At 36.4% G+C, this 16,680-nt stretch overlaps 1 protein-coding gene across 1 annotated transcript in view; it reads right to left on the reverse strand.

Annotated features, from left to right (window-relative positions):
* The window catches only part of SV2C (synaptic vesicle glycoprotein 2C), a 115,307-nt gene that overhangs the window by 25,818 nt on the left and 72,809 nt on the right, over positions 1 to 16,680 (reverse strand). Inside the window, exons 5-7 of the mRNA XM_015615284.2 lie at positions 4,831 to 4,964; positions 4,564 to 4,653; positions 257 to 367 (exon numbers count right to left, since the gene is read on the reverse strand). Coding sequence (XP_015470770.1) covers positions 257 to 367; positions 4,564 to 4,653; positions 4,831 to 4,964 — 335 coding nt within the window. The remainder of the gene's footprint in view (positions 1 to 256; positions 368 to 4,563; positions 4,654 to 4,830; positions 4,965 to 16,680) is intronic.

Genomic DNA, 16,680 nt, shown 5'->3' on the forward strand with positions numbered 1-16,680 from the left:
GGGAAGGGAAGGGAAGGGAAGGGAAGGGAAGGGAAGGGAAGGGAATTTTCCTTCTCTGAAGCTGGGATAAAGCTCTGTGATTCACCTGCACTTTTTTCTGTGTCAGGAAACCTAAACCTTACACTGGTTTCTGTTGCATGGAAAATGTAACATTGCAGCTATCAACAGCAGGAGCTCAGAAAATCCATCTCATTTTTATAAGTCAATTAAAAAGAAAGAAGGCAATTACAGAATGAAGAGAGATGTTGTTACTTACACCATACAGCTCTGTGCGGATTCTTACAAAACACCTCCTGTACCAAGTTCCGGTATCGCTCTCTATTTCTATGAGCTCATCTATCTGCTTAGGTGTTTTGATTCTGGTAACCTAGAAATAAAAACAGAACAAAAATATTTGAAGTTTCTGGAATCATGAACTGCCTGTGGAGGAGTATGGGGTGTTTATTATGTGAGTATGGGAGTATGGGGGTTTATTACACCCCATCTACTAAAAATGAGCAGATACTCATCCTGTGTCTAAACTAGACATATTTTAGATTTATAAAGGAATAGTAACACATTGTAATGCTGAAGTCTTTATGGATGCAACTGTTTCAGAAAACTCTGTGTTCAATGCATGCTGGAAATAAATTTCCTCTGGCTACAATAAGCTGTTGCTGTCTGTCACATTCTTTTAGAGAGTTGTTGTATATACCTCTGATGTCACAAAGGGTAAAAGATTAATTTAAACCACCAGTTAACTGTGCCCAGAATTTGCCTTCAAATTGTTTCAGACTTGCTATCACAACATTTTTGGAAGTTTTTTGCTTAAGGACACAGCAGTGAAAACAGAAGTATTCAAAATGTTATGAACTAGTAGCTGGACAACTGTTTTATTTTTAATTTTGTTTTCTTAGTGTTAAACAGGGAACTCAATGAAGAGAGAAGGAGTGAGCTGAAATGATCTGGACACATGTTATTGCTTTTATCATCTGCTTACCTGAAGTGAAATGAGATAAACAGACATCAGGGAAAAATACAGAATTACCAGTGACAGAGAATGTAATGCATCCTACAATGTTAATTTTTACTTTTACTCTCTTGTGTAGCAGAACCAGGATGTGTTACGAGGTATTTCCAGACACAGGACCTGACAAACTGATAGTACTATATGGTTTTTGGTTTAGTTTCTACTCTGGTCCCAGCTTCATAATTGTATCACAAAAGGCAGTGTATTCATCCACAGTTTATTTTAAAAGATGTGCGAAGAACAGAAAGAAAATTAATAAAATGGGGAAATGGACTGACACAGAAGGAAGGAGAGAGCAAGAGGCTGCGCGTTTGGTGTTTGGCTGCAGTTTCTGAAATTAGACATACCTTCTGTTTCTTCTTAACAGAATGAGGACACCCCTGTGCCCTTCTCCACAGTATGCAATGTGACAAGACATCAGGGAATACCAATATTGTCAATAAAGCTCAAGTTGTGAGCCCACTGCTTTTACAGATGTATTCTATTTGAGATGCAAGAGCAGCCTCATCCCATGAACAAGGATATAGTAAAGCTCACTGAGCAGTTTGAGGTATAACTGCCCTCATTTCTGAAGTACTACAGCTCACTGTTTTGCTAGATCATGACTTTATCAAAAGACTCTAACATTCTTGTCATGCCTCTTCCAATAATCCTGTCCACATCATTCCACTGATCTCAAGCTTTTCTTAAAATGCTTTCAGGAAATATACAAAAGACTGAGTTAGGTCCTCAGAAATTATCTGATATCTCCTACATACAGAAATCCTTGCATACCATGCCTCTGGGGCTTTTGAATCCCACTCTTGTGGGCTCAGGGACAACATTTTCACCGTAATGGACACCTGATTCAGTTGGAACTGTGGAGATTAGGGGAAACATATGTATCCTAGGACATTGTATGTAGGGGACAAAAGTTCCCTGGCCTTGGTGGTTCTTTAACATATGAAAAGTCCTATTGAGTCAGATAATAGTCCATCAGGAGCATGCAAATTCAGCATGTCAGTGTATGATGAATGAAAAAAACCCCAAACCCAGAAAAGAAAGCCAATTTTAATGAAAATGATCCTTCTGTTTAAAAACAATGGTTAGAAATATGCAATGTTTTAAATGTTAAAAATCAATACTTGTTGCAAAGAAAAATATTTGCAGGAAGAATTATTACATGATAATTGAGGAGTAGAGAAAATGTTGATTTTTAGGATGGAAAGCTTTTTTTTTAAAATTAAATATTTAATCCAAGAGATCTAATGAATAGGTATTTTAAAAATCCAGGAAGATAATAAAGTGTGTACCTAAACATCTAATTTAGTAGTTCCATGATTGAAGATATTATCAATTTATTAGTGTCAGTTAGTGTCACAGCTTTCAGGACAAATTTGTCAAAGTATGAAGAACTACCCTTTCAATTAATTCAGGAATCAGAACACTCTAGTTTGGATTAACTCTAAACCCAAGTACTTGTCAGTTGATGTCATTTCTTCCTGAAGGCTTGAAGATAATCCCCTCAATAACATGAACAACAAGAATAAACATAACTTGTGAAAAAAAGCTTCTAGAAAAATATTAAATCAATAGAATACAGGAAAATGCATAAAAGAAAATCACACTAAAACTATAGACGTAATGGAGAAAAAGCTACATCATCTATAGGTTCAGAAAATATACTGTCAAAAGGTGTCTGATGTTACTAACAACATGAAGTGGAGGAAAATATTAAGGTGTAAGTCATAGAATGGCATTGGATAAGCAAAGGAGGACTATGGAAAGTTTAGGAGAAGTATGTGAATAAATTACTGAGACAAAATGTCACAATCTCGAGGACTAATTTAGAAAAAAAACAAACTAAAAGGATATGCCAAACAAATTATGCATAGGTTCTTTATGCATAAATTTTTCTCTGGGTTTTATGAGATGAAGTGCTGATGTAGTACAATAAGAGGAGAATGATGCATTTTCTAATTATATTAATGCAAGCTAAAAATAGGGACTTCTATATATGTCTAACCTTGACACACAGTACAGTATTTCTAATCTCAACTTGATAAATGGAGTGGAGTCGTCATAATGCTCAAGGCAGAAACTGGCGAAATTAATGGCTGATCAATTTACAAAAGTAACTGTAGATAAAGTGTCTGAGTGTCACATTTTAACAGCCACAGGGACAAAGGCTTGCTAGACCACAAGAGCTGGAAACATCGAGCATGTGCTTTGTTTTCTTCTCCGCAGCTGCTTTAGGACGTGATTATGATTACGTAAAAGTGACGTGAGAGGCTTATCCTTCCTCCCACATTTTCTCCTAACACATTTCTGTCTTCTGCCTTGTGCCTAAACCAATACTAAAGGGGGACAGGGTCAGCACTGTGGCTGGCTGTGAAATCAGTCAATGAATATCAATAGCAGCAGAAAATAACCCCCTAGAGTCACCAAGAGCAGGCATATTCTGTCTGAGAGCAGCTCAGGTCAGCGAGAGCCAATTGTGAAATTACACCATAGCTATATGGCGTTAGGCAAATCCCTTTACTCATAAATTAAATCAGAAAATAAAATATTAGATTAGGTGGGATTAGGGGTAGGTCACCAGTGTACCAATAAAAGTGGATTTGACATGGTAAATGTCCTAGCCAGCTTTCTTTCAAGTTAAATATAGGAATTCTTGAGCTTCTTTGTGGAGATGTTTAAGTGGAGTCAATGGAAACTACATCCAAGGCAGCAAACTGCAAATCTCAGTGGAATATAAGTTATATGGTCAGATGGTCATTCCTCAAGACTGCCTGCAAATGCAGAACCTTTAAGAGGATTTCTTAATTGAGTTATATGTGTGTTATAGTAAGAAGAAATCTTCTAGAAGAGGAAAAACATCCCACAGGTACTGCCTCAGCACTGCACAAGCTGGAAAGGCTGACTGGATTTCAAAGCAAGAAAGTGCTGTTTGATCCTACTGTATCCAGGAAGTCAAGATGGTTGTGTATAGCCTTCATAAATAACAAAGAGGCCATAAAAAATTCCATTTTTGAATTGGCATTTTCTCCTCCTATAGAAACCACCCATCAATACTTTAAATAGGGTCTTATAATTAGGCCTCAACATAATTAACTGGAGTTTCCAATACATTTTGAGTTTGAAGTTACTATTTTATAGAAGTGAAAATGCAGTTTTTAAAACCATTATTCTACCTGATAAGAATGGAAAAAAATTCAAAATCCTAAAGACACAGCAGCTAACTAATTTGGACTTCTATGTGCCTACTATTATTACTAAGGGTCGAAATAACACTCAGATGGAATCTATAAACTATCTTGGTACACCAGATAAAATTATCTTGCTGTCGCTTCATACACCCATGAATATCCTGGCCAAAGGCTGATTTCTTAGCAGACACTATATGTATAACAATTTCAGTAGGAATTCACAATATTTATTATTTAGGTATTTAGAGTGCCAAAAATTGGCTTAGCCATTTAGAGTATTAATATTGATTACTTAAGCCGTCCAGACCTCACCAATCAGGAGGCTTGCTGATGTGATAGGTGATTAGCTTTAAAAGCAATACTCACAGTGAAGACCTTCTCAGGCTGACCACGAGCACGCATGTTAGTGTCATGAATTTGCTTGAGTATCATCCAAGCTTCATCATGTTTTCCAACCTAAATATTAGAACAAAACATTTCAGTACAACATACATACAAATTAAGTTACTCACTATAGCCCCTGAAAGATCTAAATACCTGTTTGATAGGGGTCATGATATAAAACAGAAATAATTTTGAAATTTGGGATAATTTTGAAATTTTGGAATCTACAAACCGTTCAGGGAGTTATACCTCCAGCAGGAACCGTGGGCTCTCTGGCATAAAGGTGAGGGCCACCACAGAGGAGACACAAGGCAGTGCACAGACAATCACAAACACTCGCCAGCTGTGGAACTGGTAGGCAGAGCCCATGCTGAAACTCCATCCTGTGGAAGCAGAAATTCACAAAATGTAGACAAACAAGGAGTATCATATGCATTGTCCTATACATGCTGCCTCTTGGAGATTCAAAATGACAGCTATATTTAAATGAAGCCTGACTGACATATTTCCACAAGTATCAGTCATCTGAAAAATAATTTTACACGTGACTTTTAACCTTTTGCATGTGACTAGTCATGCTGAAAAGTGGTTGTATTATGGATGAAAGACTTTCTTATGCAGGGATGAAGAAGTTTCTTTCAATTCTCTTAGCAAAATCTGTATTAAGGTAGTTATGTGAACCAAAGAGGGATGTCATCACCATGCGTAAGAATATACATACGAAGAAATCGTTTTCTGTGAACAATGGAAATGGAGAGACTTAAAAATCTACACATAAATCATATACTTTATGGAATTACATAGCTTTCCTTAAGATCAACTTTTTCTACAAAGTTGATTTCAATACTCTTAATAAAAATCAGCCATGTGAAACTAGAGGGCTGGTAGTTCAGCATTTTAATAAAATATCTTGTTGATTGGTATATTATGGATGGACTATTGAAATGTTATAATTGTAAGAAAACTAAGAATTTACAGCAGAAATTTTCAAGTAAAATTTTCAAGGATAACTTAATAGAAGGTGAGTGGAAAATGAGAATAATGGTGAAGGACAAAAGAGTCCTTTTGACTTCTTGTATAATGAAAGAACTGGTATACTGGATGAATCTATTCTTTGCTACCTGGACTTTCTAGGCAAAAGACATAGCTCATTAAATCTGTCTGAACATCAGTAAACAACTAGTAGGATGCAGTACCAAAAGGCATGTTAAATTGTCCTCCAAAGGAGGTACTTATGCAAGAAACGTAAAACATTTTTTGGAATGTGAAGATTCTATGCTGTGGATCATAAAAACATTACTGGGGAAAAGATTTCTTTGTCATATTAATGTACTAACATACTACCACATACTGAAAAATACTGTCAACCAATTATTCATTTTTATGCTTTATCAATGTTTTGGTGAAACATCTTAATCAGCAGGTGTGGGAATGTGTTTATTTCTGGCCTCCTACAAACTTCCTGTGTTTCTGAAATTATATCAGTTTGCTCTACACCTTTTTAGCATGGCCACCTTTACCTCAGGGAGAAGGGGATAAAATCAATAATAGTATTGACAATAATCTTGGGATCCCATGTTACTTTTTTTCAAATAAGGCTCCATATGGACATACTTTGCTGCTCAAAATGTCCTTCCAACTAAACAAGGATGTCTAGAAATTAATGTTACATTTTATTCCAAAATAAAACTTTAAAATTTACAAATAAGCATGTAAATAAAACAAAAACCAAGAAATAGAAGTGTATTAGAATTCACTCTTTTTGATTTTTGGAAAACCTTAACATTTCATCTCATGGAATTTCAAGTCTTAAATAATATGGGTGTCTTTTGCATCTAAATTGTGAAGGGAACAAAGTAAAGAAAGGTTTACAGTGTGTTAAGGAAGCAATTAGAGACCACATCTGTGTCTTAGACATTGTGTACATATTTTATTCTAAGAATTAGAATCAAATTCTTCATTACATAATTTAAAGTAAGGCACAAAATCACCTGATGCAGAATTTGAAACATAATTTTTTGGTGAAGGTAATTTTTGGTCTGATCAGTGAGTTGATCTGAATCTCTGGGCAGCTGTGCAAGCTGCAGGGAAGGCAACACAGGATGGGTGTTTTCATCTTTCAGAACATTCAGTATCAGTCACTGGCTTTTGTTGTTACTAGAAACTGTTCCAGAAATATTTGAAGCCACTGGTGTAGTTAGGCAATCTTCCTTTCACAGCTCCAGTTCATATTTTGTGAGATTAAGCTGTACAAAGGGCAGTTCTGCAGTAAATGAAATCAACCAGGTTTTATACCTGTTATAAAGCAACAGCAACATGTTGTGCTCTGTATTCAGTCCTGGAAAATTCTCTTGGTAAGTTATTTTTAGTTGTCATTTATTAATATAAGTGAACCATAATACACTTAATTAAAAGCAATAAATGCACTGTTCATTCTGCTGTCATTGTGACAACCTACAAAACCTCATTTTTACTCCTTAAAATACCTGAGGGATTTTTCAAGTGAAATGTTCATTATAGTTTTTATTGTTTTTGTTCCATCTTTTCCAATATGTACTGTATTAGCTGCTGCAATTTATCTTGTGATTTAATGTATCTGCTGAATTAATGATGAAGAAGAATGTCAGGATTATAAAAAGCAATTTGTAGAAAAAAACCTGGAGCTGCAACAGAGCTTTCTGGAGGTTGTTCCTCCCATCTATTCCAGCACCAGCACTAGATCAGCAAAACAAACATGTATTCCAAATGCACAGCAAGTTTGGATTTATTTTTATATTTAACACATCCTTTTTCCCCAGGTCATGAGCTAATCTGGATAATGGAGCCATTAGTGCAGCTCTGAATTTAGCTCACAAAGTGGCTTTCATTCCTTTTGTACGCAAGTCTTGAAACTAAATGAAATTGTGTTCTTGGCTGTAAGTCAACCTCCTTCTCCCCTGATTTATGGGAAAATAGCAAAGGCACAGCAGCACTACATGGCTGCATCCAGAGCCCTGCTCAGCAACTGGAGCCAACCTACACCCCTTCTCCCTGGCTATGCTGTATTTGAGAGTCATTAATCTTGAGAATGGGGGCAAATCCCAGTGTTTTATAAATTGCAAAACATTTGGCCCAAATGCATCCTGGGGGCTGTGTACTGTAGAGCAGCCCAAAACCTGTGATGGCCGAATCTGAACCTGCTGCAGGAACCTGCTAAATACCACCCTCCTGCTTTCCTGGCTGCTGTGAATCACAGACATGGCAATTACTGATTACAGAAACACAGGAGCACAAATCAAAATGTACAAGATGCTAATCTGTATCCAATCACCAATTTATGAGTTGAACAAAATGTCAACAAAACTTACAAAACGGCATACCATCAGCTCCATAATATTAATGTATCAAAAAGATATTAGAAAATGCTTGCTCCAAAGGAGAGAGAAAAGAAAATTTGTCATAGACTCTCTGAATATATAGAGGGAAACTTAAGATGAATTCTAGTAATATATAATATTTGATAAACAGCAAGTCTCTTCAAGCATAAGGATCCTCTCTCAGAGGAGACATGTTAAGAGAGAGTAGATTTATGGGGTTGATTTGCTTAATTTTCCACAATAAGGGTTGCAAGGAACATGATAGATCTCTAAAAATTCATACATGCTACACTAAATTGCAATGTGGGCAATGAAAACATGGGTGCCCACAGGCACTGTATAAATACTGGCTGGCAAGGAGACAGTTTATATATACCAGAGGAATAAAGTTGTCAACATCTTTCTAAGACACTGAAGTCAGCAAAGAAAATCCTATCAAATATTGTTATTTTATGGCATGGTTAGCTAAAGACTGAGCATTTTGACAATTTTTGTTAGTGATTCAGTATGAATAAGAGGAACTGGTTTCATGGCAGTGTCATAAATTGCCAAAACCCGACTTTTCATAGATTTCTGTCTTTTACTAGATCAAAGGAGGGAGTAGATATAAAAACATACTTAAAAATGAGATAGGGGAGAAAGAGAACTGAGGAACTTGGAACTCATAGACTGTACAGTTTCTTCCAAAGAATTATTTATATGATTTTATAGCTTTTCTTATTTCTCTTTTATCACACAACCCTTGGTCGGATGTCATCTTTCTAGCCTTCATTCTCAATGTTTTTGTTTGAAATATTTACGGTAACCAAGAAGCATAATTGCTCTAAATTGTCACTTGGTGGCACTGTTATCGTACTCAATAGAAATTAAGCTTAAAACTATTGCAGGAAGACTTTTGCTATTGAATGCTGCTGTTTTGCAGAAAAGCTAAAGCATGTTTATAAGGACTGAAAATATTTTGAAGCTTGCATCATTTAAATACCTTATAATTGTACTTAAGTTTTTTCTGTCCTGGCAGTACCAAGTTTAACTGTCAGTGTCATCCAGGATTTGTGACCATATATTGTAGTGCTACTCATTACAATAAAGGTGAAACATCAGTGAAACTGAAAAAAAAACTTCAGGTAAGCTGTGCAGCTGAGGAAGATCTGATACACATTTTTACAAAACTGGCTGAAAGCCATGATTTTATACAATCACAGAAACGATGTTTTCAGAATTTTTCTATGTTGTATTACTGTGAAATTCCAGCAGTGCAAAGTAGAACACTTGTCTTTTTTGTGATTAAATTATTAATATCACATGGGAAAAGTAGTGTTATTTTTAGCCTGTACAGATAGTTAGATACTCTACAAACCTGGTCTCAGCAGGTCAGCTGCTGGTAATTTCTGAAGAAAGAATATGCAGGCTGTGATGGAAGGAAATTAACAAAGGCACACAGTTCTCTTGCTAAGTGCAACTAGCCCTTGAGGATCACCAGTTCAACGGAAGACTGTGAAAGTGTTCAACAGATGTATTTTGCAAACACATTAGACTCAGAGCTGGTCTGCTGACACTTAAAACTGTGATGAGAAGGAAGAAGGCATTTTCTAAAGACACATTTCCTCTGTCTCAGAGAAAGGGGTTTGTAAGCACAGACTCAAGTCACTCTGTGCTGGCATTGATATCTATCTGAAAACCTTTGAAAATCAGGTCTCCAGTCACTCCAGTGGTAGTATTTTCTATTCAGACAATCCCTGGGACAGCTGCAAGAAGAGCCAGTCTTGCATAGAAAACAATTTGCCCTCAAATGCTATCAAACACATTCCTGCATAGCACTGTAGTCCTGGTGTAGAAATTCATATCTGTGACATCAACAGCCCACTTTTTAAATTTCTCTAACACCTGCTGTAGAGCTGCCCTGAAAAGTTTTACTTTTTATTAAGGAGGAAGTTTGTGTATCCTCATACTTCAGACAATTATATGATATATGTGCCCAAAATTTGAGGTTAAGTAATGACAAGTAAGGCTTTCACTTAATCTTATGTATGCTCTGCAGAATACTGACAGAGCTGTTAGGTTTGTTTCCTTGACATGGAAATGCTAATATAGGAGGCCTGATAGGAAAAAAAGAACCCATAAAAATCAGTTTCAAATCAGAATATTTAGAACTGCTGGGGTGGAGGTAGATGTAGGGGGAAAGTAAGGGAAATTTATAAGTCATTATGTGCATGGTTTGAAATGGTCTGTCTGAAATCTGACTTCCATTTGGCCCTGAATTATGGCTGTATTAAGATGCTGTGAGTCACAGTAGTCAATGCAGTCAAGAAGATAATATGTAAAATGAAGGAGAGATGATCAGACTTAATCATGTAAGAGAATTAAAGCAGTATCCCTTGTAAGAAAACTAACTGCAGGTACCAAATAGTCTGGTCATGTTATTTATCTAATCTTGGCAGATGCTAGAAGTGGCAAAGGGTGTCTAATTACCAGTCTGTTTTTGATTATGAAATATGAATCACTCCTGCCTCCCTAGTAGGTAAGTACTAAAACCTGTAGGGTCTTAAGAAGGCTGTTTCCAGTACTGGGTCTAATGGGAATGGCTTGCCTGTATCTTGAGTTGAACAATGGAAGCTATTCTTTCACTTCATTTTTCTTTACTGGGAAGGATATTGGGCCAGTCAAATAAAACAGAGCCATGAATATGACAAAATCACTCATTATCCATTCATATGTTATGAAGTCTGACAGGGCAGAAGAGAAGCTATACAGAACCAGAGTGCAAGGATTTGCAAACTAAATTGACCATTATAAATTTTCTACATATTCACCCTATATACTCTCCTTCAGGGGATTATCCCAACCATTCAGAAGTTACAGCTGTTCCAATAGGTATAACAAACAAAGGCAAAAGACTAAAGAGCATTCACAAGAAGCAGCTTGTGGTATGTTCAGAATTGTTTTTGCCTCTTCAGCCCTTACTATATGACTGAAAAAGTATGATAGCAAGAGCACTCACAGTTCACAGAGCTGGACAAATTCCATTTTAACTAATGTAAAGCAGCACAAAAACAAATTATCACCTCTACAGAAAACAGCATGTTAAAAAACAACAAAAAGCTTAGTACAGTTTGCAGGAAACATTCCATCTTGAATGGTAGCTGTAGGAGTTAGCTGACATCAAAACAGTTGATAGGAGATAAAGATTTCTCTGCCTCTTAAGTTATCCTGCACAGAGGCATACAAGTTGTTTATTCAATTTAGTTTGTCTCCAAGCCACCACCTTCCATAACATCATCCATATATATGGCAAGCTTTTGGCAATCTGTAGTGTTTTATTGTGGTTTTCTGTATATTTATATAATGCATCTCTAGCTATACAGGAACAGTAATTCTTACCCAGGTTAAATCTTAAATCAATGCTGTAACACCTCAGTAACACTGAAGAGGTGTAAAAATAAGATACTAATCAGTGCCAAGGTACAGATAGTTTTGTAAGAGACTGTACTGTTAAAATCCCTGAAGAAAGACATTGACATGAAATGCAAAGCCATTATTCCATAAGGGGAGCAGGAAAAGATAGACATCATGTTTTGGGGTGATTTTATGATGATAATTTATTCCCTAATCACCTGCTTTATACCCAGGAATGGCTGCTGTAGCTTTAGGAAGGCCCAGGAGTGGGGCTGGGAGCCTTGGTCTCCTGCATATCTTGGTTCAAACCCCCACTTTCAGTGTGCTACAGGCAGAGTGGACTGAGGCCACATCGTTCCTTTTATTGGATTATGTTTTTGCTAGATTGCAGCAAGAAGGTTATGTTTTTTTTCCCCTTCTCCTAGTCCAGAATGGTCTCAGGAGTTTTTTTCTTTTTTCTTTTCTTTTTTTTTTTTTTCTTTTTTTCTTTTTTTCTTTTCTTTTTTCTTTCCTTGAACTGTTTCAGCTTTGGTTTGGTTTTCTTCTGTCTCTTTGGGGAGCAGGCAGGGGGCTGCCCCAAACCCGAGACCTCAGAGAAGCTGAACCAAACAAAAGGTTGAGAAAGCAAAGGACACTAAAACCTCACTAAAAGCAGCTTCGCAAACTCCCGTTCCTCCCCTTTCCTGAGACGAAGAGGACAGCCACCAACTCTGCCTCCCGGCCACTCGGTCTGCTGGGGGGTGGGGTTAAGGTTTTGAAATTTCAGTATCTAGCATTTACTCAATCCTTTTCTGTGCTTTGTGGGCACCCTTTTGGTATTGTTTTTTTGGTTTTGTTTTGGTGTTGTTGTTTTGTTTGTTTGGGTTTTTTTTTTGTTAATAGACAGTTTACTTTTTTTTTTCCCAATTTCACCGGCGGGCATTCATTTCTCATTGGCAAAAGGGTTTACTGGAGCCCTTATCTTCATAGGAAACACTCATTTTAGAGTGTTTTCTCCTAAATTTGTCTCCAAATTGAGACACATCGAATTTGTTCAAAGCTTCTACATGGTTTCTTCATATACCTGCACCTCATTCCTAAGAAATTTAGGTCTGCTATCCAATACATTTTTGACCCAGGAGATGTGCTTGTCTGATTTGTGATTACCACACAGAACTTTGTAAGCCTTTCCTAGACTGATCCTGACTTCAACTATTCATTCCACCCAACGATATGACTCTCCATGAAAATAAGGGCTAAGAGTAAAGCTTTCCACTTAGAGGAAAGGAACAACAGATGCCATTGATGAGGAGTGGAAACAGGTTTGTGATGCTCTTCTTCTGCTTGTTTAACCTTGGCCACTGAGAAGTTTCCATCCTCAAGCAAGGGAGAAATAGTAGAAATGTTCTTTGGTAAGACCATCTTGCTGGTGTAATGACTCAGCCACCATGCAGGATACATTTTGCAGCTTAGGAATTCTGAATACAATTGCAATGCAACTGTCCTATAAGATTGGAAACCTGCCAAAAAAGCACTTCAACACAACATTGCAACATCTTGACTTTGATCACCATTAAGAGTTTTTCCACTGCCCTGTCATTTTATCAGACCTCAGACACCCATTACCAGGAATTGAGCCTGAGTAACTTCAACATGGCTTTATTCTGAATGCAAATATCATTATATTCCTTGAGAAGCAGGCATATGCTCCTTGGTTAATGAGCACAGATTTTGAAAACTTGCTAGTGCGTATCTCTAATTTTCTGCCTAGATATTAAATCTGTGTTTCTAAAATATTCTACTTCGTGCATTCTCAAAATAATTTTCTTCCTCTTTACCCCATAGTTTATAAATAGTTTACAGATAGTTTACAAATCAGAGCAAAGTCTCTCCTGAAACTTAAGTGGATTGCATACTCCTGAAATTTAAAATGAGAAATACCACGTAGCTATTTAAATTAAGTAAATATGCATATTACAGGCTAGAATGTTCTGAACTTCCCTTATGTGCACTCATGGCCTTGTTCCAAGTAAACTGTCCAAGTCTGCTAGAAATGAGTATAGAAAAACACAGGTCTACTTTTGTCTAGGGTTCAGGTGCAAAACATGAAAAGAGCTGTGATATGTAATCAAAAGTTCAAATATTTTATTCTCCTTTAAGTGTCTACTTTTGTCACATTTCTGCATGTAAATTAGATTTAGAAATTTTTCTCCTTTTAGTTAAAAACTTAATACAACATTATATGGAACCATTTACCGAGGAAGCAAATATTTTTGTTGCTGCTCTGATGCTCTTTTGTATATATATTTTGAATCTTCCTAATGCCTTTGTAATGCCATTGACTTAAGGAAAAAAAAATAGTGCTGAGATGGTTACAGGTCAGTGGTTTATATCCTTCCTGAATTTAATGACTACCAGATATTTTTCAAATGTATTTGTAGAATACTACATAACTAACTAAGGCTACCTATGGAAGAAAGATCAATTTATCTTAATTTTGTGTGTGTATGTGTGTATCCATATGGTCTAGAAGCATTTTGTGAAAACACTGCTATCAAAAACCAGCAGTAGCAGAACTTTCTTAGTTTGACAATCAGGTAAAAGTGAGCATAAAATTTGAAATATACTTTTCCAATTTGAACAAGATCTATTCAATAACTTCATTAAGTTTACAATGAGACTTAAAACTGTAAAGATGATGTTTTAAGTGCTCTGATATAAATAAATAAATAAATAAGAATAGGCCACCAAGGGTTAATATGTAGCTGAAAAATCTCATTACAAGGCCTGTGGCACATAATTGATCTGACTGGCTGACTGAGTCAGTGGCCCCAGAGATTTATGTACTCATGCATTTCTACATACAAGCCATTTCCTGGCTTGGGTCTGGCTCTGTGCAGCTGTTCAATGAGGGCACTTCACAGTCTGCAAAACAAAGAGTAAAATCTGCTAGCCACAACACTGACAACATCACAACTTAGAGACTTGTCAGTCTAAGAAAAGGTTATGTCAAGCTTTCCAGAGATGATGGTTCAAACAGATGCAATTAATGTCAGAAGTGGGGGAGGTAGCATGTTAAGAGATGCTGCTGTCAGGGCTTCAAAATAACATGGCCAACGTTGGCACAAAGACTGTGCAACCAAATGTCACTGAAATGTGCTTCAAACTTTGTATGAACTTCATTTGTATGTAACTTTAAATTTTTGGAAGGTTTTTTACCTCCATTCTCCTATGTGTGCTTAGTAGTTTTCCACTACTTTGTTAAAGAACTGAAAAATAGCTTTGTATTAATTTTGAGGCATCTGTTTGGACAGTGCTAAAGAGTACAGTAAGAGTAAGTCATTGAGAGCAGACAGAATCCACTTGTATAAGAAGACAATGTAAAATTGTCAGATGTCCTGTGCAGTAGCCATAATGAACAGAGTCTATAAGAAAACACTTGTCTGCAGTAAAATCCTCTCATACTGTTGTCCTACCCATACACAAAATACAGATAAAATGATATCTGTGTGGTTTTTTGCGCCCTCCACTGTCTATCCACGGCCCTGAGATCACAAATGGTGCTATTCGATGTGATGAGTTGTTGCAGACACTACTAAAAGCAGCAGTTAGATGTGGAAACTAATTGAAAATGTAAGTGTTCTTGTCCTGCTCCAGGACTCACAGTGATTTATGTGCCTCCGGACTAAGGATATTTAAATAATGGGTTCATGGAAAAGAAGGAAAGAGAGGCAATTAATCAAAAAGGACAATCAGTAAAAGGCACAATGAAGCACTGTAGCTTATGAAAAGAAAATGGCGAGCCCTTATCTAGCTTAATGTAGAAACAAAACATTAATTGAAATGCTGGAACAATATTTGAAGAATACCAAGAAGACATGTCTTTTACCAAAGATACACATTTTACCTTTTGTGCGCTGCTGCACGGTAACAACAGAATATCTGTGCAGTTCAAGAAATTCTTTCAAAAATTAACTCTATTATATTCATTAGTTTGAAAGGTGTTGCAAGAAAAATCTGATTTTCAATGAGCATTCAGTCCTGTGATTTGAGTCTTATTTCCTTTTCACTATTTCACTTGCCTCTTGTTTTCTCTTCTTAAAAATAATTTTAAATGAGAAGGAGCAATATCCTATCACTGTGAGAGAGAAGGTAGACTATACAAGTACTTTATGTGATCAACTTATTAGCACCAATATGCATTCTAGAAATTATCTTCTAGTCTAACAGCAGTCAATTGAGCAAGCCTGGTCACATTTCTGGCCTTTATGTACATACTGTGAACCACTGATCACAAGTCTTGAATTCAAGCCTTGGTCAAACTTTCAACAAAATATTTTTTGCACACTTAAATCAAGTACTAACCATTCTCAGTCTGTCATAGTGGCAGTGGGGTGGTGGATTTTGACTATGAACAGTCACAGTGTTTGAAATGCAATTATCAAAAGAAACAATGAAAGTATAATATATTAAGAAAACAGAGAATTCTTTCTTTTATACCACCTCATTACTTCCTTGAGAGTCTAGAATCATAAAGGAATCAAATATTTGTATCAGACGGAATTTAATAATGTTTCTGTGGGAAAATAAAACAGAACAAAAGCCTTACCTTGATTCCTTTATCTGCAATTTCTTTTTTATTATATGGCAGTGCAACTTTCATGAAACAGCTAAGAGGGAGACCAAAACTTCCAATACCTAAAGTCAAATTGCCCCAGTACAAAAAAGAAAACAATACCAACTCTAGCAGCAAGGGAGGAAGAGTGAGTGGTAGAAAGCAGAATTTCTTCACCTTGCCCAGCACTGAAGCTGAGGAAATTGGGAATGGAAACCTCAGCCTAGAGCCCCCTCTATGAAATCTTAATGCTTACCACTGCTCAATTTATACTGTTTTCTGCTGACATCTTTGTAAGGTGTAAAAACAGAGCTGTCTTGGGAATACTAAGTGCACAAACACTGTAAGGGAGGTAGATCAGGTCTTGCCATATTTTTGTACAGGTTTCTCTCGTACAAGTATGAGCAGAAAGAATATAGTCAGATGCTGTATTCAGATACTCTGGTAAGCATGGATTTTTGAATAGATCACAATGGAATTACTTTCACTGAAGTAGGCATAATTTTCAAAAATAACATAAAATATTTTCCTTTGAGAAAAAGTACAACCAAACTTCCTGAAAAAAAAATCCAATGTCATTTGCAATTGATTTTGTTAATTTTATTTTAAAGGCAACTGGACTGCAAATTGAAAAATTATATTCCAATTGTATATGCAATCCCAAGACAGAATATATTATTAAAGTGAAAAGAAACTGTTACTAAAAGGACAACCACTAAGTCCTTCAAAGCAGATAGCTTTACAAGCCATAGAAAT

Source organism: Parus major, chromosome Z (assembly GCF_001522545.3).
Source record: "Parus major isolate Abel chromosome Z, Parus_major1.1, whole genome shotgun sequence".
Classification (NCBI taxonomy): Eukaryota; Metazoa; Chordata; class Aves; order Passeriformes; family Paridae; genus Parus; species Parus major.